The sequence below is a fragment of the Pelodiscus sinensis genome, chromosome 2 (assembly GCF_049634645.1).
Source record: "Pelodiscus sinensis isolate JC-2024 chromosome 2, ASM4963464v1, whole genome shotgun sequence".
NCBI lineage: Eukaryota > Metazoa > Chordata > Testudines > Trionychidae > Pelodiscus > Pelodiscus sinensis.
Genome location: NC_134712.1, coordinates 175,905,036 through 175,930,595, shown reverse-complemented (window position 1 = coordinate 175,930,595; position 25,560 = coordinate 175,905,036). Strand labels below are relative to the sequence as shown.

The 25,560-nt window shown below is 44.2% G+C and overlaps 1 protein-coding gene across 1 annotated transcript; it reads left to right on the top strand.

The window, feature by feature from the left end:
- The first annotated feature begins 1,607 nt into the window (after nt 1-1,607).
- On the top strand, nt 1,608-25,537 carry LOC102447420 (caspase-14-like). Its single transcript, XM_006121763.4, has 7 exons — nt 1,608-1,915; nt 6,301-6,392; nt 8,586-8,741; nt 15,809-16,034; nt 18,130-18,246; nt 22,277-22,386; nt 25,249-25,537. The coding sequence occupies exons 1-7, from the start codon at nt 1,657-1,659 to the stop codon at nt 25,354-25,356; spliced, it is 1,068 nt and encodes a 355-aa protein (XP_006121825.2). The 5' UTR covers nt 1,608-1,656; the 3' UTR covers nt 25,357-25,537.
- Nucleotides 25,538-25,560: the final 23 nt, after the last annotated feature.

Sequence of the window (25,560 nt, the reverse complement as noted above, 5' to 3'; positions counted from 1 at the left end):
TATTGCTTGAATAACTAGCTTTCAAATATAGACCCAGCCTGATCTAGTGATGCCTCTGCTCCTCTTAGACATGGCTCATTTACTGTATTGCTATGTCTACACTGGCAGCTTCCTGTGTAAGAACAGGTTTTCTTGCGCAAAAACTTGCCAGGTGTTCAGGTGTTCTTGTGCAAAAACTTGCCAGGTGTCTACACTGCATGCGCGTTCTTGCGCAAATAAATTTACAGTCTAGCATCAGAAAACAGGGCTTCTTCTGGAAGAGTTATTCCTCTCCCCACAAGGAATAAGCCCTCTTGCGCAAGAGCTCTTCCACAAGAAGGCAGTGTAGACAGGCAACATGATTTTCTTGCACAAGAAACCCCTATGGCTAAAATGGCCATCAGAGCTTTCTTGCGCAAGAGAGCGTCCACACTGCCATAGTACAAAAGCACATCTCTTGTGCAAAAGCACATGCCAGTGTAGATGAGCTCTTGTAGAAGACTTTTTGTGCAAGAACTCTTCTGCAAAACAGTTCTTGTGCAAGAAGCTGCCAGTGTAGACGTAGTATGTGTTTAGAATTGGTCTCTTCCGTGGGTTAATTGGAGCTAGAATATAACCAACATGAAGACATCTATCTTTACAATACAGACAGCATAATACCACCTATTTCCAAGGGCATTGGGACCTCACAAATAAGATGTGTACAACTGCAGCCTTTTAAAACAATACCTATCTAAAATCATGTGGGTTTTCCCCCTCTCCTACTAAAGAGTCTACCAAGGTCAAGAAAAGGCTGGCAGGCTAGGCTATGCACCACCTATCTGAGGTATCAGCCCAATGTTTAATGTATCTCTAAACCTAAGGAAACTGTCTACTGTACTTAGGATGGGGGAACTAAAGCCATTTGCCTGTGATGGATCCTTTCTAGACTGCAGACAAGGCTGCAGAAAAGTTTTGGAGGTGTCTTTGCTCCAAAAAATGACCAGTGAGGGGCCGCCAAGGAAGGTGTGTGTATGCTAGAAAGTAAGCTCATCCCACAGCCCTGGGTGGCGATGTGTTAGGGCATTAGAGAAATGGGCCTGGCTCTCTGCTCCAAAACTTGAAACCTGCAATGGGGGGGAGGGTTACAGTGCCAATCACGCCAATCAATCAATTTGAGCCTGGCTAGTGACAGAGCAGCTACTGTGCCAAACGTGAGTAGAGCTACACTCCTGCACACCGGGTCACCGTGCCACTCACTCATATTTGGCCTGGCCACCTGCCACCACAGTAAAGAAATGGTTGAGCCCAAGCTGAGTAGTGTTGCAACTCCTTTGTGCCAGCTTTCAATGCCACTCAGTTTTGGGGGAGGGGGTCTCAAATGCCAGGTCGAGGACAAGCTGCACTTTAGTCTCCATCACCCCCTTTGTGGCCCTTGCAGCTGTTCCACCTACTTCTCCGTAGCCGGTGCTGATGGCAGGAGACAGCAGGGCACTCTTGACAGCACGTTGGACAGGGGCCAGCACCCTGTGACTCCGCAGCGACGAGCAGCAGTTTGGCTGCTCCCTTGTGGGCCCCGACACGTCCAGCGGACGCTGCATGCCAGGAGCCAGGGCCCGAGTAGGGAGCCGGGCGGAGTTTGGAGGCTCCGCCCCGCCCGGGAGAAGGCGGGGGCGAGAGGCGCGCGGCAGCGGCGGGATGGAGAGACAAATCCTCGGCATCTTGAAGGAGCTGGACGCGAAGGAGCTGCGTGAATTCAAGTTCCACCTGCGAAAACGGGAGAATGACCCGCACTGCCCCAGCAAGGCGGACCTGGATGGCGTGCAGGAATACCCGGCGCTGGCGGAGCTGCTGGTGCAGCGCTACCCGCGCACGGCCACGGAGGTGCTGAGCGAGACGCTCGCCTGCATCCCCCGCAACGACTTGGTCGACAGGATCCGTCCGGGAAAGGCGGCAGGTAAAGGCGGCTGGGGAGCAAGGGCGGGGTTTGAAGGCGGCGAGGCCGTGGGCCGCTGAACTGGACGTGGAGTCCGCTCCCGTGCTGCCTCCCCCCCGGCACGTGTGGGGAGCTGGGGAACCACAGACCCAACATCTGCCCTTAGCTGTGGGCAGGGACATGGGCTGGGGACGCAGGGGGGTTGGTTCAGGCCTCCTTCTTGTGCCCCTACTGCAATGGTGTTTGAATGGGGGGGGAAATGGTGTCTGAAAAAATAACAGTATCGCTTTCGCTTTCTAAAGAAAATGGGGCGTGTCTTTCTTTGTATGCCCGAGGCTGGGCTTGCAGAAGGGACTGAATTAAAGCACCAAATTTGGGGATAAAAAATGAAAGTCATACCTTTCTTTTCCCCCTGTTATATTCAGAGAGCTGACATACATGCAGGCAGCCTCCGAAAAGGTCGGTTCAAGTGCCCCCTCGTTTATCTTGGGGAATACAAAATGGCAAGTAGCAGTTAAAGGTGATTGAGAAATCTCTGTCGTATTGTCACACAATTAAAAAAAAGTGCAAGGCCTCACCCTGAGCTGGCATTTGCACCAAGGGTGCTATTTATTGGGGGTTGGTTGTAGTAGCCCTTCCCCCCCCCCAAGTTTGAACCCTCTGAATTTTATACCTGAGAGCTGCAATCCCTGACTCCAGAGGCAGTTCTTAACTGCAACAGAGTTTCAGCTGCTCCCAGTGGGGCAGGGAGTCTGAGGTGAGAAGGAGAAAGTCAGGGTGATTAAGAATAACAAAAGGCTGGGCATTCAGGCAGTAGTCATCGTGAAAACATTGTGGCTGTGTCTACACTGGCACCCTTTTCCCCCTTTTGAATATCCCCCACGACATTTGCATGAACATGGCTGCCACTTTTTTCCGGCTTGGGGCTTTGCTGGAGAAAAGCACAAGTTTAGACAGGATCTTTCAGAAAATAAAGCCCTTTTCGGAAGATCCCTTATTTGTCTTAAAATCAGGAATAAGGGATCTTTCAGAAAAGGCTTTATTTTCCGAAAGATCCCATCTAGACTGGTGCTTTTCTCCGGCAAAGCCCCAAGACGGAAAAAAGCGGCAGCCATTTTCACGCAAATGTCGCGGGGAAAATTTAAATCCCTGCGGCATTTGCAATTCCGATTTGTCTCATTAGCATCCCTTTTCCGGAAAAGGGTGCCAATGTAGACAGCCTCCAGGTATTCCACTTAAAAGATAGGGGTGGGGGAGAGGAAGAGTAGGAATGAGTGTTGTGCTGCTGGGATTTGCATTTGGATCACTGTTAAACTTACAAATGTTCTTGAAAAAGGGGTGAAGAGGGACTAATCCAATGATGACTGCAAAGAGCTACAAAGGGATTTCACAAAATTGGGTGATTGGACAACACAAAGGCAGATGGAATTCAGTGTTGATAAGTGCAAATATAATCCTAACTATACAAAATAGTTGTTACCACTCAGGAAAAAGATCTTGAAATCATTGTGGCTAGTTCCCTGAAAACATGTGTTCAATGTGCTGAGGCAGTCTAAAAATGAAAAAACTAACAATATTGGGAATCATTAGGAAAGGAATATATATGAAGACAAAATATCATATTGCCTCTACATAAAGTCATTGTATGCCCACATCTTGAATACTGTGTGCTGATCTGGTCAACCCATCTTAAAAAAGATACATTGTATTTGGAAAAGGTACAGAAAGGGCAACAGAAATTAGATAAAGAACAGCTTCCGTATGTGAAGAGATTAACAAGATTGGGACTTTTCAGCTTGGAAAAGAAATAACTAAAGGGTGAGGGATATGTTAGATACCTAGAAAATCATGACCAGTGTGGAAAAATAATATTAAAATGTTCTTATATAGCACTGAAATGTCTCTCTCCCTCCCTCCCTCCCTCCCTCCACTGAATTGGTAAAGTAAGAATATACATTAAAATTTTATGGCTAACCAGTGTCCCTTACATGACTTGCCACAAGATGTCAGAATATGTTTGTGTTAGAGCTGACTGGTTCTAAAATTTAATTTTCTTTTATATAGGAATTGGATACAGTGCTCATGTCAGCTAAGTGCTAAATTATTTGCCAAAAAAGTAGAGTTTTCCAGTACCTTGCTAGACCTTGAATGGACTTGATGCAAGTGGGATAGGGTGAATGGGGTTGGTTCCCCCCCCCCCAATCCATTTGGTGCTCTGCTTGTACTGAGCATGCTCAGTAACACTGTTGAAGCCTCTGTACTCAGTCTGCCCCCCTCCTTCTTTCAGACACTTGCCTTCCCCTTCCCCCCTCCCCAAATCAGAAATGGCATCCCTGATTTGCACCCTGATACAGAGGAAATGGCTGGACTCAGATTGCAAAGGCTGCCAGTTCATCTTCCTTTTTATGTTTGTTTCAACAGCAGTAATCTCCTCAGGCAAGGACTAAACTGCCAAAAAGAGTGGCTACTGCAGCTAGAGCAGGGGGTGGCTAATCTGTGGCTCTTCTGAAGTTAATAAGCTCCTTGCTCAGGCACTTACTCCTGGGCTGCAGCTACAGGTGCCAACTTTCCAGTGCTCAACTCCTGGCTCCACCTCCTGCAAGCATATTGCACCCTCACTCCTTCCCTGCCCCACAGAGCCTCCTGAGTGCCATGAAGCAGCTGATTGCAGTGGGCAGGAGGTGTGGGGAAGGAAGAGGAGGCACTGATCCGTGGGGCTGCTGGAGGACAGAAGATAATGGAGATGGGAGAGGAGGCACCTGACGAGAACAGCTGACAAATTACCAATATACGTTGCCAAAGACCTACAGTAAACTGTGGCTCCTTCTCAGGCTCAGGTTGGCCACACCTGAGCTAGAGTAACTCCTGGCAGTAAACAAAGGCTGACTGCTACTTCAGAAACAATAATACCTGCTCAGCTCAAACACCAGAGAGGCAAAAAATCCCATTGAAACTGCGTGGTTGTGACAGCTTTACAGGCCAGACTAGCAGACCCAATAGCCTCGGGGTGAAAAACCAAATTCCCAGAGGCCCTATTCTCATGAGAACCTGGCCACAAGTCAAATGTAATCTCTGGTCTACTAAAAATAGTGTCTTCTACCACTGCTTCCTGCTACGCAAGCACTTTCCTAAACCACTCAAGAACAGACCACCAATTTCCCAGCTCCCCAGCCTCACATCAGATATGCAATGCAAGACAATATAATGTAAGCTCATAAATAGTTTGCCCCTCCCTCTCTCATAAGTGCATAATATCACTATGATAAGTATGGGGTGCATTGTCACACTCCACACTTGGCCTTTTTGGCCAGAGATTTCATATTGGTTTTGCCACCTTTTCAGGTCACATAGTAGTAGCAACAGTAGGAAATTAATGTAGATAAGATGCTGGCCGTATTTTAATCTTGATGTCAAGTAAACTTGATAGTACTGTGGTATCACTATTACCACAAATGGTGTAGCTGGAGCAACAGGAAGAAATTTTACCAGAAAATGCCTGCGTATTAGCCAGGATGGGTAAGGAATGGTGTCCCTAGCCTCTGTCAGAGGGTGGAGCTGGATGGCAGGAGAGAGATCGCTTGATCATTACCTGTTCAGTTCACTCCCTCTGGGTCACCTGGTATTGGCCACTGTCGGCAGACAGGATACTGGGCTGGATGGACCTTTGGTCTGACCCAGTATGGCCATTCTTATGTCGTTCCCAAGCATTCTTAGCTATTCCTGGGCCTACAGTGGTGTGTGTATTAAGCATCTGGAAGGAGGACGCCGAGGCTACGTCTACACTGCACAATTATTTCGGAATAAGCTATTCCAGAATAGTTATCCCAAAATAGCTTATTTTGGAATAGCACATCTACACTGCAGGGAAGCCTCAAAATTAGTCCAAGGCAGGCTTCCCTAATGTAGATGTGCTATCTCGATTTAGAGCCCCAGGAGGAATAACTTAGCCCCTCACCAGAGTCATTCTATTTTGAAATAGAAGAAGTGGAGTGTCTACACATACCTTATTTCAAAATAGCTATGTTGGAATAGTCGTTATTCTTTGTACAATAAGGTTCACAGAAGTCAGAATAAGCCGTGTTATTTTGAAAGTATTTCGGAATAACAGAATTGGTGTGGAGGAGCTCGCATACTTATTTCAGAATAACGGCCATAATTCCGAAATAACTTTGTGTGTAGACACACCCTGAATCTGGTTGTCCCAAATACCAACCAGAGATAGTACAAGCAAGGGGCTCATAGGTTCATATTCAAAAGGTATTTAGACTTCAAACCTCCACAGACATCATAATGCATCAGCTGCGACTTATTAATATTTGCCTTTCCTAATTTTTTTATAAGTCATACAAAAATAGCTTCACCTATCATCTGATCTTCATTTTTAATTTATTTGTTTTTAAATACAGATGCTGTAAGAACTGGTCACAAGCAAACCACGCATCAGACAAGTGATACAAGTTTTAAAGAAAGAACTGAGCAAAGTGACCAAGGCAAACTGGTAACTATTTTTCAGTTCTCAGAACACAAGCCCCTGGGCCAAATTCTTCCAGTTCTCTGGAATCAATTACCTTGGACTTCAACAGCAGCTGCCCTTGTGTGACAGAGCAGAATAGGCCTCATATTGTAAATATAGGCAGTCCCTGGGTTACATGGATCCGACTTACATCGGATCCCTACTTACAAACAGGGTGAAGCAACCCCGCACTAGCTGCTTCCCCCCAGCAGACCAGGGAGACGCGAAGCTAGCGTCCCCTCCCAGCAGACCAGGGAGACACGGAGCGGCTTTTCTCAGCAGACACCTCAGCTTGAGAATAAAGGACTGAGGGAAGTGAGGTGTGGGAGAATAAAACTGAGCTCTGAAGAAATGTTTGGCTAGAGTTTCCCCTACAATATGTACCAGTTCCGACTTACATACAAATTCAACTTAAGAACAAACCTACAGTCCCTATCTTGTACGTAACCCGGGGACTGCCTGTATTTGAATTTCTGTTGACTTTCTGCAGTATTTTCTGTAGAGTATTGAAAGATGGCATTCAATAGTTTGCTTAACCTAGCTACACTGTGGCATGGTTAAGGGGAATTTCCAAAAGGGGATCTTTCCTCAGGATTGGGGGGAAGAGGGGGAAGATAAATCCTCCCCTCAGTACACATCTTGTAAACACAGTAAGTACATAGCCCAGTGTCAGGCATTGTCATGGAGACAGTTGGCATGGATCACTGCTTCTGGAGCAGGATAATATCCTGAGAGAATTTTGAAAAACAGGAAAAAAATGGAAGCATCAGTGTCATATGCAAGATTAAAGGAAGCTATACCTACACCTAAGATATGAATGCTAGAAATATATATGTCAACTAGGGATGTAAAATCCCAGTTAATCAGTTAACCAGTCAATGTTAGGTTGACTTAACATTTACCCAATTAACTGATTAAGCGGGATCTGAGCTCCCACCTCCAACCCCACACTGGGACTGAGGCTGCCGCTGGTTCCCAACCCCCTCCAGAGCAGTCCCTGTCCATGGTGGGTCCCCTGTCTGAGCAGCCTCCACTGGTTAACCAGCACCAGTAAGCATTACTCATTTAGGGATGTGAAAGATTAACCACTTACCTGGTTAATCGGTAATCATCATCCTCATGTCAACTTTATTAAAATCCTACTGAGCCTTAGGGCTTAGGTATAGTAACAGCACAAAGAAACTTCAGAAAATTACTAGTAATTACTAGTGATTTTCCTGATAACCATATTTTCAGTATAATTGTAAAATACTAGTATTTACTAGATATGCAATTATTCTATAATATATACACATCTGATTGAAATTCTGGCCCTGTTGAAGTCAATGACAAAATTTGCCATTGATTTCAGTGGGATGTGGATTTTACACCATTTTCTCTAGAAACACCATGTCAGATTGTACTTTACTTCCATGAGGTTACATGGGTGTAACTTAGAGCAAAATAATTCTTCTATGAATAAAAGCATCTGATGTTTATCTTGTTTTCATGCATCAACCAAAAGTCTTAAGAATCCATACTTTTCTGAATCCCTTTTCTGAATCAAGCCTGTAATGTCTGCTCTCTCCTGTGATTTATTTTTACATTGCAACTATCTCAGAGTTTAATATTTAGGGATAAGGTTAACTAGTTTGTTTTGTTTGTTACCTGAAATACAGAAATCACTTGAACCAAAAACCTTAAACGTATTTTTTTAACCCCGCTATGAACTGTTTTAGAGAGGTTTGCTAACTGAAAAATTTGGCCTAAATTCTCCTCCCACTTGCACGTTTTATACTTTATAGTGCCATTTGCTTAGATTAAAATTAATCCTGATTTATGCTGAGGTAAAAAGGAAGAAAGTCTGCTGGGGAATGTCTGGACCATTCTCTGCAAGGGTGCTAAAAATAGTTTGGTCCCATCGGCTATTTTGATTAAACCATTTTCAGCACTTGTTCACCCGTACCAATTGCACATACCTGCTGTTAGTAACACGCCAGTTTGATATTATAAACAAGGCTACAGAAGCCAATCCTACTTATGCTCTCATGGCTAGAGGGATTGTTCTTAGAGTACTTCTAGGATTGAACACTGTCTTTTTTTTCCATGTAGGAAACATACTGTTAGAGCAATGTTATTCAGTAAGCTATAGACCAGCCATCTATTCTGACGTTTTAATGTAACACTTTCAATCAACAGGATAAGTATGACATGAGCAAAAAACGTGTGGCTTTTATGATGTGCGTGAAAAAAGGGCGACCAGGTGCAGAAAAGGATATTGAAAGAATGAATAAGTGGCTTTGCAAGTACCAATTTGAAGAACCTTTTCAACCGTGCATTGATCCTGATGAGAAGGTAGGTCAATAAAATTACACCATACCAGGTAGATAGCCTCACATGGAATGCTTCCCAGACCCTAAGGAAGGCTCACTTGGTGTTATGTGACACTCTAGTGAAGCAGAAGTCAGTACTATATGACGTTCAGAAAATACTTCCCCTCCACTTCTTTTTCTCTCTGGGTATGTCTACACTACCCCCCTAGTTCGAACTAGGGGGGTAATGTATGCATACCGAACTTGCTAATGAAGCCTGGGATTTGAATTTCCCGGGCTTCATTAGCATAAAGCCGGCTCCGCCATTTTTAAAAGCCGGCTAGTGCGAACCCCATGCCGCGCGGCTACACGCGGCACGGGCTAGATAGATCGGAATGGCTATGTATTTCGAACTATCTAGCCCGTGCTGCGTGTAGCCGCGCGGCACGGGGTTCGCACTAGCCGGCTTTTAAAAATGGCGGAGCCGGCTTTATGCTAATGAAGCCCGGGAAATTCAAATCCCGGGCTTCATTAGCAAGTTCGGTATGCATACATTACCCCCCTAGTTCGAACTAGGGGGGTAGTGTAGACATACCCTCTCTCACTCTCTGAGATACTACTCTTTATTATGATCATTGTTCAACTTTTTGGATCAGATTCCATGTTCCATTCATGAATATATCAATAATTGCCTCTCCCCTTGTGGAAGGCAGGAGTAGCTGCTTGAAGAAGCAGTCATTAATGTTGTCTAGGAACTTTAGCTCTGAATCCCATCCTGAGGTGACAGGCACCTAGTCAATATAGGGATAGTTGAAATTCCCTCATTTTTTATTTTTCAGTTTTTGTAGTCTTTAATCTGGCACATTTCACAGTCACTTATCACCATCCTGGTCAGGTTGTCAGTAGTATAACTCTATTGCTATACTTTTATTATACAAGTTAGGGATGTTAAATTTAGATTGATTGACTAATCAAATAGTCAATGCAATTTGCATCAACTATATGATTAGTTCATAAGGGCACCTTTGCCTTCAAAGTGTAAGCATTGCAGGGAGCATGGGGCATTTCAAAGCAGCAGCGGTGCATGGAGCCCGAGGTCAGCTGGGAGCCTGGCATCAGGCTCCACACAGTGTTTCAAAGCAGCAGTGCCATATGGAGCGTGGGTCAGCGGGAGAGTCCCTAGCTGACCCCGGGCTCCATGCGGCACTGCCATTTTGAAATTCCATGTGTAGCCCAGGGTGAGCTGGGGACTGGCCCCAGGCTGCATGCGGTATTTCAAAGCAGCAGCACCACATGGAGCCCAAGGTCTGGCCTCGGGCTCCACACAGCACTGCTGCTTTGATGCACCCCATCCTCTCCCCACCCCCACTTCCTTGCTGCCTCTTTCTGACAGAGGCAACAAGGGGTGGGGGAAGCGACTAGTTGTTCACATCCCTAATTCAAGTATGGAATTTTTATCCATAGAATTTTTGTGTTTCAGTTTGTTTCATATAATACGTATAATACATTTGACTCTGTTTTCATTCACAAATAGTTTCACTTCCTTCTTACTGAGCATGACCTAGTCCAGGGGTGGGCAAAAGGTCCTCTGCGGGCTCTATCTGGCCTGCAAAGCAGGCTGATCCAGCCCACTGAGGCCCTGCTGCTCTCTGTCCTCAGGGCCTGGGAGCAGGGGCAGTGCATGAAGTTTCCTCCACTCTGCCCCTGCCCTGCAAAGAGCGCACAGAACTTAGAAATGCTGCACACTTCTGCACACATGTGAAGCCTTCTCCAGCTCTGCCAGGGCCATGAGTAATTAGTGGGAAGGGGGGCAAAGGGACTTCCTCACTCCCAGACCAATCATGGTCTGTGAGTGGGGAAGCCTGGAAGCATCCTGGCCCCACCCCTTCCGATTGAGGCCCCGCTTCTTCTGGTGCAGCCTGGAGCCACTTCAAAAAAATTTCAAGTGGCCCCGAGCAAAAAATTATTGCCCACCCCAACCTAGTCTGTCATTCCTATATTTTTACTGTGACCTGTTGATTATTATCATTCCACCAAGTTTGTGATGCCTATAATGTCAACATGCTCATTTAATACCAGGCACATAAACTCACCCGTCTTAGTATTTAGACTTCTAGCATTTGTATGCAAGCACTTATAAAAAGTGTTATATTTTAGCTGTCTGTCTTCATATGAAGAGTTTGAATGGGACTTTTCCCCCCCATTTTACTGTTTCTCTTTATTTCCTACAATCCAGTTACCCCAGAATACCCACTTGGAACAAAGCACTCCCAATTCACACTTTTAAAATCTGCTGCACTTGTCATACTGCCGCGCTATTCACACTGACAAGCACACAGTCAAACAATGATTGCAGACAAGCATACACTTGGGTACTCACCTATCAGCTCAAAACCGAGCCCTCTAAAACCCACACTTACCTGATCTCCTCTCAGATGTTTCCCAGGGAAACTCCCCTGCTGGATGCTTCCCTGTTGGCTGCTCACTCCATTCGCTTTGTCTCTCTTTTTTTGAGGTTGCAGCCTCCAAGCAGAATGCCTGACTCAAAGCCTTGCTTCCAATTCAGTCAACCGTGAAGGCCCACTTGGAACAAAGCACTCCTAATTGACACTTTTCAAACTGTCCAACATACAGTCATAAGAACTGTTTGGTCATAAGAACATGAGAATGGCCATACTAGGTCAGACCAAAGGTCCAACGAGCCCAGTATCTATCTTCCAACAGCAACCAATACCAGATGTCCCAGAGGGTGTGATAGAACAGTGAATTATCAAGCAGTACCTTTCCTGCCACCCATTTTGAGCTCTTGACAGAGGATAGGGACACTATTCCAACTCATCCTGGCTAATAGACATTGATGGACCTAACCTCCATGAATTTATCTAGTTCTGTCTTCAACCCTGTTCAGTCCTGGTCTTCACAACCTCCTCTGGCAAGAAGTTCCTCAGGTTGACTGTGTGCTACATGAAGAAATACTTCTTTTGTGTCTTTTTTAAACCTGCTACTTATTGATTTCATTTGGTGACCCTAGTTCTTTGGTTATAGGAACAAGTAAATAACTTTTCCTTATTCACCTTTTCCATGCCAGTCATGATTTTATAGACCTCTACCATATCACCCCTTTGTCTCCTCTTTCCTAAGCTGAAAAGTCCAAGTCTTTTTAATCTCTCTTCATATGGCACCTGTTCCAAACTCTGAATCATTTTTGTTGTTCTTTTCTTAACCTTTTCCAATGCTGATATATCTTTTTTTAGATGAGGCAACCACATCTGTACTTAGTATTCAAGATGTGACCGTACCATGGTTTTATATAGAGGCAATAAGTTATTTTCTGTCTCATTCTCTATCCCTTTTTCAATTATTCCTAAAATTCCACTTGCCTTTTATGACTGCTGCTGCACATTGAGTGTATGTGCTAAGAGAACTATTCACAATGACTCCAAGATCTCTCTCTTGAGTAGTTGTAGCTGCTGGGCTTTTGACTACATTTTCTCATACAGATAGATTGACAGGGTTTGGTTTTAGCTTAGTATGAAGTTTTAAAGAATGCCAAGTATACCTAGCCTCCTTCAAACTCCCCATTTGCACTCCATCACAAAACTCCATGTTACCTACTCTTGTTTGCCAGCTCCCTGGTCACTTACTAGCAAGCTTTATATAGCCCTGTCCTTCGTGATAGCCCAGCCCAGCCCCGTCCCGTCCCGTCCTGTCCCCCCCATGGTTAAGGTATGACCAATGAACAGAGGATTCTAGATTTCAAATCCCCCTTCATAGAATCATAGAACTGGAAGAGACCTCAGAAGGTCATCAAGTCCAGCCCCCTGCTCTAGACAGGACCAATTCCAACTAAATCAACCCGGACAGGGCTTTGTCAAGCCGAGACTTAAACACCTCTAGAGATGGAGACTCCACTACTTCCCTAGGTAACCCATTCCAGTGCTTCACCACCCTCCTAGTGAAATAGTTTTTTCCTAATATCCAACCTGGACCTCTCCCACCACAACTTGAGACCATTGCTCCTTGTTCTGCCATCTGTCACTACTGAGAACAGCCTCTCTCCATCCTCTTTGAAACCTCCCTTCAGGAAGTTGAAGGCTGCTATCAAATCCCCCCTCACTCTTCGCTTCTGCAGACTAAACAGACCCAAGTCCCTCAGCTCTCCTCATAAGTCATATGCTCCAGCCCCTAATCATTTTGGTTGCCCTCCGCTGGACCCTCTCCAATGCGTCCACATCCTTTTTGTAGTGGGGTGCCCAGAACTGGACACAATATTCCAGATGCGGCCTCACCAAAGCCGAATAAAGGGGAATGATGACATCTCTGGATCTGCTGGCAATGCTCCTCTTAATGCAACCTAATATGCCATTAGCCTTCTTGGCTACAAGGGCACACTGTTGACTCATATCTAGCTTCTCATCCACTGTAACCCCCAGGTCCTTTTCTGCAGAACTACTATTTAACTGGTTGGTCCCCAGCTTATAGAATCATAGAATAATAGGACTGGAAGGGACCTCGAGAGGTCATCGAGTCCAGCCCCCCGCCCTCAAGGCAGGACCAAGCTCAGTCTACACCATCCCTGACAGATGTCTATCTAACCTGTTCTTAAATATCTCCAGAGAGGGAGATTCCACCACCTCCCTTGGCAATTTATTCCAATATTTGACCACCCTGACAGTTAGGAATTTTTTCCTAATGTCCAATCTAAACCTCCCCTGCTGCACTTTAAGCCCCTGCTGCACTTTAAGCTTGTAACTATGCTTGGGATTCTTCCGTCCCGAGTGCAGGACTCTACACTTGTCCTTGTTGTGAACCTCATCAGATTTCTTGTGGCCCAATCCTCCAATTTGTCTAAGTCATTCTGTACCCTATCTCTGCCCTTAAGCGTATCTACCTCTCACCCCAGCTTAGTGTCATCTGCAAACTTGCTGAGGGTGCAATCCATCCCCTCATCCAGATCATTAATAAAGATATTGAACAAAACCGGTCCTAGAACCGAACCTTGCGGCACTCCGCTAGAAACCGACCGCCATCCTGACATCGAGCCATTGATCACTACCCGCTGGACCCGGCCTTCTAGCCATCTTTCTATCCATCTTACCGTCCATTTATCCAATCCACAATCCCTTAACTTGCTGGCAAGAATATTGTGGGAGACCATATCAAAAGCCTTGCTAAAGTCAAGGTATATAACATCCACTGACTTGCCCATGTCCACCGAGCCAGTTACCTCATCATAGAAGCTAATCAGATTGGTCAGGCACAACTTGCCCTTTGTGAATCCATGCTGACTATTCCTAATCACTTTCCTCTCATCCAAGTGCCTCAATATGGATTCCTTAAGGATCCCTTCCATGATTTTTCCAGGAACCGAGGTAAGACTGACCGACCTATAGTTCCCTGGATCATCCTTCTTCCCTTTTTTGAAGATGGGCATATTTGCCTTTTTCCAGTCATCCGGGATTTCTCCCAATCTCCATGACTTTTCAAAGATAATAGCCAAAGGCTCCACAATGACATTTGCCAAATCCCTCAGTACCCTCGGATGCTCTAAGTCCGGACCCATGGATTTATGTACGTTTAGCTTTTCTAAATAGTTCCTAACCTGTTCTTTACCAACATTCTCCTAAAACTTCCTGGATTGCCTGTGTACTGCAGAATAGGTTTCCCAGCAGATGTCAGGGTGATTAAAGTCCCCCACGAGAACCAGGGCCTGCGATCTGGAAGCTTCGCTCAGTTGTCCAAAGAAAGCCTCATCTACCTCATCCACCTGATTCGGTGGCCTGTAGCAAACACCAACCACAACATCAATGCTGTTGTTTGCTCCTTTAAACTTAACCCATAGACTCTCAACAGGTTTTTCTCCCTCTTTATACTGGAGTTCAGAGCAATCGTAGTGCTCTCTTACATATAGTGCAACTCCTCCTCCTTTTCTCCCCTGCCTGTTGTTCCTGAACAGTCTATACCCTTCCATGACAGCGCTCCAGTCATGCGAGTCATCCCACCAAGTCTCTGTTATCCCAATTAAATCATATTTCTTGGTCTGGGCCAAGGCCTCCAGTTCTTCCTGTTTGTTGCCCAGGCTTCTTGCATTAGTGTACAAACACTTCAGGTAACCAGCTCATAGCTTCCAACTGCCAGTTTCAGCACAGAGTCCTTCAAACTTACAGCTCAGCACATAGAATTCCAAACAGACAAACAAAAGTGCAGCACACAGTATCTTTCAGGCAACCAGCAAGCAACCCACAAACATACAGACAGCCACTTACCCCAAGCGTCCCATAATCGCTCCTCCTTCACCTGAGCAACTTCCTCATGAAACTCTGTTAGCTGCTCCGGTTCACTAGTCCATACAACTAGCATCAGTCAAACAAATGATCAGACAGACAGACACTTGGACACTCACCCCACCAGCTCACAACACAGCCCCCAGAAAAACCACACTTACCTGAGCTCCTCAGACATTTCCCAGGCAAACTCCCCTGTAGGCCACTACCATGTTGGCTGCTCACTCTGTTCACTCTGGCTGCCTTTTTTATAAGGCTGCTGCCGCCGCCAAACAGGAAGCCTAATTCAAAGCCTTGCCTCCAATCCAGGCAGCCCCCCAAAGGCCCACCTGGAACAAAGCACTCCCAAATTCACACTTTTCAAACTGCCCAACACACGGTCAAACAGTCCCTGCAACTAGCAAGTCAAACAAATGATCCAAGACAGACACTTGGATACTCACCCCACCAGTATAAAACACAGCCCCCCCAAAAGCCACACTTAACTGAGCTCCTTTCTGACATTTCCCAGGCAAATTCTCCATTTGGCTGCTGCCTTGTTCACTGCACTTGCCAGTTTGGGCTATAAATCAGAGAGGGAAGAAATCTAAATCACAAGGCTATGCGGGAAGAGCTGGCATAATACAGCATTCAATTGGCTATTATTATTTATTTGTATTATAGTAGCATTTAGGAACCCCAGTCATGGACCCACTGGTATGGGGGTGGTTTTAAAAATACTTCTTATGGCCAATTAATTTGACCCTTTACCCTTATTATTATTTCAAATGTTAATAATAATCTTTTGAAAATTCATTATTTTGATCAGTGCATTTTTTTGTAACAGGAAATACTGTTGGCGTTGAAAAAGTTCCGGGACAAAATCAATCAATCAAAGGATGAAGTTAGCTGCTGCCTCATCACTCTTATGAGTCATGGAAGAAATGGCTACATTCAAGGGAATGATACTAAAGAAGTTCTTCTTGATGATATATTTGCATTATTCAACAATATGCAGTGCCCAAAGCTCCAAGAAAAACCTAAAATCTTTATCATTCAGGCATGCAGAGGAGGTGAGCAGAATTAAATGTGCATCTGCAGGAGTAGCATTGAATTTCTTTTTCCAGCCTGTTTGTAAGAAGCTTTAATCTCAGGTCCTTTTAAAGTATTTACAGCAGTGGTGGGGAACTGAGAACCTTTTTTGGGTCAGTGACCACTAAATCCACAGAAAAATCAGTCAGAAACTGAGAAGAAAAGAAAAAAAATCAAACCTTCACTGACTGAGAAGCAGACAGACATTCCTCACATTCCCCTCATGCACCAGAGACTAGGGGGCCCAGGCTAGTAGATTGTGTTTACGAGCCATGCGGTAGGACAGCGGGAGGGAAGGGGCTGGAGTACCAGCACGGATTTCCTCAATACTTGGGGGTGGGGAAGCCCTGAGCCTTGGGAGCCAGATCTAATCAAGCTGGGGGCTGCATCTGGACTAGGGATGTAAGTGAGTAGTTGAATGGAGTTCGACTACTTGCTTCCCCCCCTCTATCTTGCTGCCTCTGTATGATCATGCCAGTCCAGGATGCTGTGCCTCTGCATTTTAAATGTTCCTGGTGGTTCTTAATACATTTAAAATGCAGAGCTGCAGTGGTCCAGAACTGGCGTGAGCCAAGACTACTCAATCCTGGTTCCAGCCAGCTCCAGCTGTGACTCTGCAGAAGGCCCCCTTATCGACTAATCGTGTAGTCGCTATCACAGTTTAACATCCTTCCCCAACCTGATTTCATTAAAATTTAGCCCGGTATCCTCAGCTATTCTCTGTAGCCCAGGCTTGTGTAGTGCTGGGTACTTGTGTGGCTACTCAAGAGAGAATCCAGCTCCCATCTCTCAATCTCAAAGCAGGCAGTGTTGAAAGAACCACACGGACCATGCGTTCCATCTAAAGTGGGGCACAGTGCCTCTTGTGCCCTGGCCAGTTAAGGACTTCCTTTTACAAAGCACCAAAAGAAATCTAACACTGTCCTCCTAATCCAGCAGAATGTGGGTGATGAAAGGGAGGCCTCAAAGTTACAAACCTTACATAATTGAAAATGGGGTGATCCTCAGGGCTTTAACTGGGAAACTGAAGGCAATCTTTTTACCCCAGGGAAAAGGTATGTGAGGACTGATTCAGCTAGTGCCTACTCTTATTGGGCAGTCTCCTGACTTAACATAGGGTCACAAGGAGAGATTCACACAGGCATCTGAAAGTTTGGATACTTACCTGAAGCTTATTCTAGTCATCTGAACCTCATAGAGCTCCAAAATGGAGATAGACCTTCAAAATTGAGATAAAAGGCACTCAAAACCAGGCTCTTTCAAGGCATTTTTCGGACTACTGTAAAGATTCAAGCAAAATTTGAATGTACCCCAGATCTGCAACACTTTAGGTTCTAAGCAATTCAAACAAACTATTTGTACTCACAACTTTAGTCATTGTTCTCCAATAAACCATTCCCCAACAGCCAGCCCTCACCTTTCTCCCAGACATTGAGACGGTCTAGTAGAGCTGGTTGAAAACAAAATCAGTCAATACATATAATATTTGAAATGAATCCTTACAATATTTGAATTTGTTTCAATTCTTCAGCTTACTGAGTATAAAATTTTTGCTTAATCAAAAATTTTATTGGCTTTTTCATCAATTCTTTTTGTTTCAAAAATTATTTTCAATATTTCTGATTTTTTTTTCTTTTACACTTTTTTCTTCTTTCCCCACTTTTTGTAGCATGCAAATGAAGGGGAGCGGCAATTGAAATAAAGAATTAGGAAGGAAAAGTGAACTAAAAAGAGAGGGAGCAGCCTGTTACTCATTTTCTAATTTTATATTTTAAACAAAAGAATTTGATTGCTTAAAACAATATTTTAAATCAAAATGTACTTTACTCAAAAAGTTCCTTCGACTCTATCTAATAATCCAGCTACGTAGCTAACACCATTATCACCATATTCCAGTACCTGCATTCCTATAGTAAATATAGGTGGGAGTGCCAGGATGTGGGAAAAAAAAAGATGCATGTATAGGCTGCTGTTTATAGAGTATTGATACACTATACAAGGTAAGTCAGTTGGAAATAATTTGGCACCAGGTAATTACATTAGTGTGTTTAAACATATTTTGTTTCATTACAATAGGAAAGAAAGACTCTGGTGTTGAAAAAACAGATGATGAACCTGAGGAAGTTGATGATACTTCTCACTTCAGGCTCCCAACAGCTAGTGATTACTTTATCGTGTATTCCACTCAAAAGGGTAAGAGATTAAGTAAAATTAGACCCCAGTTACATACATGAATTTGGCCCTTTATAAATGCATTTTCTGACTAATTTATGGTATGATAGATCATTTCATGTCTTTTTGTTTTGGTCCACTTGCAGTTTAGTACAGATTATCCCATTCTACAGAGGTTAAATGACTTGTCTAAGGTCACACAGGGAACCCTGTGGCAGATTTATCTCTACTTCAAGCCTTGTTCTTCAAGTACAAATCCCTCTCTGACATAGGTTTTGGGGTCTCTCAATAAGTTGTATTACATAGTAAGTGAAAATGGGTAACAGATTTATACTAAGGAAAATAGAGTCTCCCTTTGGGGCTAATATTCAAACAGGATACAGATGGACAATATGAACTCAAACCTATAGCCAAGAAGGATCGACATTCCAATCAGAACTCAATCACTCAGAGAGAAAACCAAAGGGATTTGAAATGCTGGACTTGGTGCCAGAGAAGTGGGAAGACCTTGTCAAAATTAGGAAGGGGAATGTTATTAGAACAAGAGGGCAATAGTCATTGTATGAGGAACAAAGACATTTTCCCGTAATGATGAAACTAGGCCTAGTCCAAAAGCTGATGTAAACTCACCCTGTTATAATGATAAGCTCTTAACAGCTGTGACATGACCTGGAACAAGGGCCTGACAAGCAGCCTAGAGCAGAGGTTCGCCCAACAAATATTTTGGTGGCCCCAAAGTGCAAATACCAATGCCTGCTGGTGGCTGCACTGATAGTTTCTCCTAAAATACTTTAGGAAGGACAAATAAATACACACACATACACAACAAAGTCATTGTAATTTATATAGGGCTTTTTTAAAATCACTTTTCACAGCACACTTAGTGCCTAATTGGGAAACCATGAAAAGTGTTATTGATAAACATAGAAGTATCACTCTTTCAGCAAGTCTAGGACAAATTAAGCTCTGGGTGGGGTGCGAGAGGCAGCAGGGATCAAGATTTATGTGGGTAGATGGATGTGAGACCAGCTGTAATGTGTGGAGATGGACACAGGGCCATGCAGCTGGGGCCCTACAGTCAAGCTCCTGAAGAAACACCACTAGGGCCTGCCATCTAACCATCCCAGGGCTGAAGCCCAAGTCCCGTTGCTCCTTTTCTTGCTTCCCACCTCCCTGGTGGGTCAGGAACTCACCTTGCTCATCATGCCTCACCTGAGCAGAGCATCTAGAAGAAATCAGAGGTGATGCTTTTTCCCCCTCACTCCTCACTCTCATCTCAGGAGGCTATCGTTGCATTTGAGAAATGCTGCCTTAGAAGGACAGAGATAGCTGACACAGTATGTCGGGGCAGTCTCAGGTTATCCTGGACAAAGGGGGAGGGGAGAGTGTCAGAAAATAATTAATTTCAAACAATGTAAGACTTTTTCATTTGGCTCTACATTTAAAGGCTTTCTGTATGGGAAGGTTGCACTGGTCTCAGGCATGAATTTTAATCAACTGAGTGTTCCTGGCATAACCAGCTTTTTTTGGGTGCTTGCTCATGTCAGTTCCATACAACGTATGCGTGTATGCACAACTCAATCGTCAGAGACTTTTGCCTTAGTATCTGTAGGGTTGGCTGGAGCACCCCATTGAGTGCTCCACTCATAAGCTGACATATTAAGCACCACCAACCTTATGTCCTCTCAGTTTCTTACCGCCCATGATAGTTGGAGCAAGACCATTTAGCAAAAGTGTTAACATTTCTTCACTGTCCTTTGTTCTACCTAATCTGTACATAGTTAATAGTAGGGATGTTAAAAACTGTGTAATAGAGTAACAGTGTAACTGGTGAAAATCTCAGTTGTTACATTGTTACCTGAACTGCAGGCTCTGCAGTTGCAGTATAAAGCTTAGCTTCATACTGCATTACCTGCAGCAAAGCCGCCGCACTTGTTGGTTAAATGTTTACTTATTTACACTCAAACATCCCTAGTTGTTAGTAGCTATTTAGTCTTTACCTATCTTAGACTTATGCATTCCTGGTCACAATGACTTCAGCCCGCAAAGTCTAGGAAATTGCTCTTGGAACCGCCTCTGTATTTACCAGTCTTCTTTCCAAAGCTGCACAGGTCAGAAGAGGAGTGTAGACTGTGTGCTTGAATGTTAGGAGGGCACTAGCATTCTAGTCTGTAAGTCTGCCAATCATCTTGGTGACTGAGGATGAAAGGGCACCCAGCATCTACCCAAAGAATTTCTTCTTGCATCACTGTTTGCTCTTTCTTCTGCTACCATCAAGCAAAGGTGCACCCTAAGCAGTTATTACTGTCCACGTGACCAGGGTGGCAAACTGGTTGTCCATCCATTCGTTTACTTTCCACTATGCAATTACTCAGCAGTTATCCAAACTCATATATGAATCAACATGAGCAAACACTCAGAAGAAAAAAAGTTACCATTCATAACTGTTGCTCAAGCTGTGTTGCTCATGTCCAGTCCATCATCTGCCTGCCTATCTCCCTGTTGGAGTTGCTGGCAAGAAGGAACTGAGAGCGTACAGGGCCAGCAGTATGGCACTCATGCTTTACTGGAATATGTGGTCAGTGTGTGGGAAGGGTGTGTATGCAGTGCTGATAGAGCTATTCAGGGAGTTATGTTCATAGGTGTTTTTGAAAAATCCCATTAGGTCTCCCTTTGCTTCTTTATGCATCTAAATATCTTTAAAAATCTGGTCCATCATTAGAAAACCCAGTAAGTGGTTGGTGGGGGTTCCCCCCCCCCCACGCGTTTACTGAAACTAGGCAAAATACAGCTCTAATGGAGAATTTTACTTTACATAAGTAATAAGACAGGAAAAATCCACTAAAATTTGGTGTCACATGAATGGACTAAGGCTTTAGTGATATTATGATTAAAAATAGGGAGCCATATTCTCCACTGGAATTTGAGTGAGCAGTGTTTAGTTTAAGCTGTGACTACGAGAGTCAGATTGGGGTGGGAAGACCCGGAGGGGAGAGTAATGGGCTACGTCTACATTGCATCCCTTTTTTGTAAAAGGGATGCAAATTAGACGTATCGCAATTGCTAACAAAGCGGGGATTTAAATTTCCCCCGCTTCATTAGCATAAAAATGGCTGCCGCTTTTTCTCAGCATGGAGCTTTGCCGGAAAAAAGCGCCAGTCTAGACGCGGATCTTTCAGAAAATAAAGCCTTTTCCGAAAGATCCCTTATCCCTCTTAAAAAGTCTTTATTTTCCAAAAGATCCGCGTCTAGACTGGCGCTTTTTTCCGGCAAAGCTCCGTGCCGAAAAAAAGCGGCAGCCATTTTATGCTAATGAAGCAGGGGAGATTTAAATCCCCACTTCATTAGCAATTGCGATACGTCTAATTTGCATCCCTTTTACAAAAAAGTGATGCAATGTAGACATAGCCATGGTGTTTGCATTTTGTTTTCCAGATTTCAGTAATAACAGTTTGTTTTAATGAACTGCATTACATTTTAAAGAAGTAAGACAGTGGGAACTGGAGGTGTGAGGGATCACAGGGCTTAAACCATGCCCTTGGGTCCTCAGCAATATACAGGTCATAATCATCAGCAAACCTGAGTGGCCTCTGAAAAATTAAGATGGAAAGTTTGGGTACTCAGTTCTCAGGCTTACCATGAGTAATTGCTGGCTTTAGTCACAGCTGACTAAGATGGGCTCACATTCACATATCCACATTGCAAGGTAGCTTCTGCCTCGTGATATATAGGGAAGACCACAAGGTAGCTGTTGATGCTACCCTGAGATAAATGAACTGCACACATGCTATGGATAGTCATACTATTTGAGCGAGAGGTGTTGCAATTTTGGTTGCGGGTGGGCTGTGTTGAGGGCTAGGCCAAACCTGAAAAGCACTGAGACTGTATGCTAGGAGCCAGTTAAAAATATCTACAGCAAAGCACCAAGTTCAGCCAGCCTTCCAAGACATGAGGTGCAGGAGTGGCCACCAATAGAAGTTACCAAGTTTCACATTGACAATTACCTTTTAGTAGGAAAAATTAAATTGACAAAGCTTTTTTCCATTGGTAGATTACGTTTCTTTACGTAATACAGAAAAAGGCTCCAGGATCATTGAAGCAATGGATGAAGTCTTATCAAAGGATGGCACAGAGTGGCATATCTGGGATTTATTTACTAAAGTAAGTATGCAACAAAACTGCATAGAGAATGCTTCCTCCTGCTAGAGAAAACTAATTGGGTGATTTATGAAGATGAGCTAATGCATGTTTTGGATGTGGTAAGCTTTCTCCGTTTTCCGTTCAGAAATTTGGATTTTGTTTGTAGAAATGGGGACCCTCAAAGCCCAGGGACTGGATGCTGCTCTCAGCTTTCCTGAATCTGGTCTCTGAGGCTCAGAGCTCCCCCACAGCACTGCTCATGTTCCAGCCTAGGAACGTTAAATTTTGATTAACTAATCAAATTGATGGGATTAGTCCATAAGGGCACCTCTGCCTTTCAACTGTAGCAAGAGCCCTGCTGGGGCAGACAGGAAGTGCAGGACCAGCGGGGGACTCCCCCGTTGCACCCTGTGGGACTTTTCTACATTTCTAAAGCAGAATCGCAGGAGAAGTGGCATGAACCGAGACTGCTTCAGTCCCTGCTTGTGCCATTTCCACTGTGCCTCTGCCTCCCTCACCCCCCACAGATACAGTACTGGGAGCAGCTGACTTTTAAGCTGGCTCCTCGCCCCCCTTTTTACTCCCCACCATTTCCTTATGTGAGGAAAAGGGGAGGCTGAATGGTGTGACTTACACTATCAGGAGCTCATCCACCTGCACATTCATTACATGATCTATGCCAGCATTTCCCAAACTATGGACTGCGGTCCCGTACCAGGCCGCGGGAAAAAAATACCAGGCCTCAGCATGCCTAGTGGCTGCTGGCAGGGCCGGCCTTAGGCCGATTCGGACCCCGCGTCCCTGAACCCGCAAGTGCTGGCGAGTTACAGAGGCGCAGCGGGGGGGGGGGAGCAATGAATTGGCCTGTGTGGAGTGGGACTGACCCGGCCATATGTAGATCTTGGGACACTGCCCCTGTTCCTCCCCTCCCCCCCACAAAAGCATGAGTTAGTCCGGTCTGGGGATTCTATTGTCCCCACACACACACACTCCCCCCCCCCCCCCCCCGAGTAGTTCTGAACTGTCTGTCTGGTAGACACACTCATGCAGCCTGAGCACATTTACCAGCCAGGCAGTTCGAAACTACAAACTGATACATCTAGTAATAATACAACTTACCTAATGAGAAAATACCAGACATGTTATATGTCTGGTATTTTCTCAGTTTGTTTTTTATGTGTTTATATTTTTGGCTGCAAAAAGCAGTATTGGAAAAAAGGGTTCCAACTAAAGTAAAAAGTTTGGGAAACCCTGGTCTAACCAGCTTTGTCTGTCTTACAGTCCATTTATCCAATCCATATTCCTTAACTTGCTGGCAAGAATATTGTGGGTGACCATATCAAAAGCTTTGCTAAAGCTGGTACTGGGGGTTTTGGGAGGACCAGAAACAACTTATTTGAATAGCCATTTGATTAATGAATATGCAAATGAACATTACTGGTCCTCCAAAAGTTCGTGAATGGATATACTGGTCCCTGTGTCAAAAAGTTTGGGAACCCCTGATCTATGCCATCAAGTGCCAGCAATGTATATTGGCCAAACCAGACAGTCTCTACAACAAAGGGTAAATGGATGAAATTAGATAGCCAGAATGGACAGACATGCACGCATGCACATACATACACAGCCCCCATCTTTCTGCAAAAGAATTTCACTAACAGTTCACAAAAGGGAGACAGCTGAATTGCATAATGTTGAATTTGCAAATGAATTCCAGTTGGATTGAATAAGAATCTCAACTGGTTAATGCATTAAAAGCAATGTCCCCTCATTGACTATTCAGATCTGCACACCAAATGCTGTGAATGATCAATTTCCACCGACTCAATTAGCATGTTTAATGCAAGCAAGTTCTTCCTTATATATACTCCTGCTTTTGTAACTTCCACTACAGTTAATCTAATGAAGTTGGTTTTACTCACAAAAGCTTATGCTCCAATGAACATATGCTTATGCTCTAATAAACTTAAATTAAAATTCATATTAATTTATATTAATAAAATATAATAAAAACTTATGTGCTCATAAACTTATGCTCTAGTAAACTCCAGTTGTCTGAAGTGGACTGTTCCCATGAAAGCTCATGATACTATCTACATATTGTGTTAGTGTGCTACCAGACCATCTGTTGTTTAAGTTTATCTAAAATCTGCTAGTCTCTCGTGCCACAGGACTCCTCATTTTTGCAGATAACAGATTAACATGGCCACCCCTCAGACTTCCTTGCTGAGATTGCCGTACTGTCATTTACAATAAGGCTCCTTTACATCATTCTTGAAAGGTAAAGGAGCCTTATTTGTTCCCATTCTTAGTCAGCTAATTAACAATGGAAAAATTAGCAGCCTGTCTACTTAGTTACATTCCTGCTCTTCCTGAGGGACAGAACCTGCTTCACACAACCCTATGCCTCCAAGCCAGAAATGCAGAAAGCAAGTCAGTCTATCCCTGTTACTATCTCACTAGTTAGTAGACAGAGACCAACCCTCCACCCCTTATCCCTCCATGGATGAATGGTGTGCATGAATGCTTCAGCCTCCCTCCTCCACCCCCAAGATGATCTGCAGCTGGCTTGCCTTGCTCCCAGCAGGGTGCCCAGGCTACCCAGGAAGGGGGGATGCATGTTCCCCACATATTTCTTTGGTCTTCCATTTTTCTGTGAAGGAACCAAGAAAGCAGCCAAAAGCATGAAGTCTGGGTACTAAATTCCCCCAGCCATAACTTGAAAATGCAGATTTAGACACGTTCCAGGACCCAAAGATGCCTAATTGTGGGGTTCAGCCTAAATGCCCCCTCCCTTCCTTCCCCTTCCATAATTCTGTAAGAATAGCATCATTCACTAGTGAAGATTTGGATTCTGTTTCTTATTTTTGTTTTATTTTTCAGATCAACGGCAACCTGGTTGGCAAAACCTTTGAGCACAATAACTCCAGTGTCAAACAGACACTAGTTATGGAATCAACTCTGACCAAAGCTTTGTACCTTGCACCTTAACAGGCTGACTGCCTTTTGAAAAGTCACCTTATCAATTATAGAAAAAAAATTTAGTTAACCAGCTTTTTTATGGAATTACAATTTTTTTCAACAGCAGTCATTTTTAGAAAACACTCTTTTTACAAGATGAAGGCAAACATTTTTCAACCATTTATAAATAAAGTCAACCAGTACAAAAAGATGTGAAATCACTGTGAAATCACT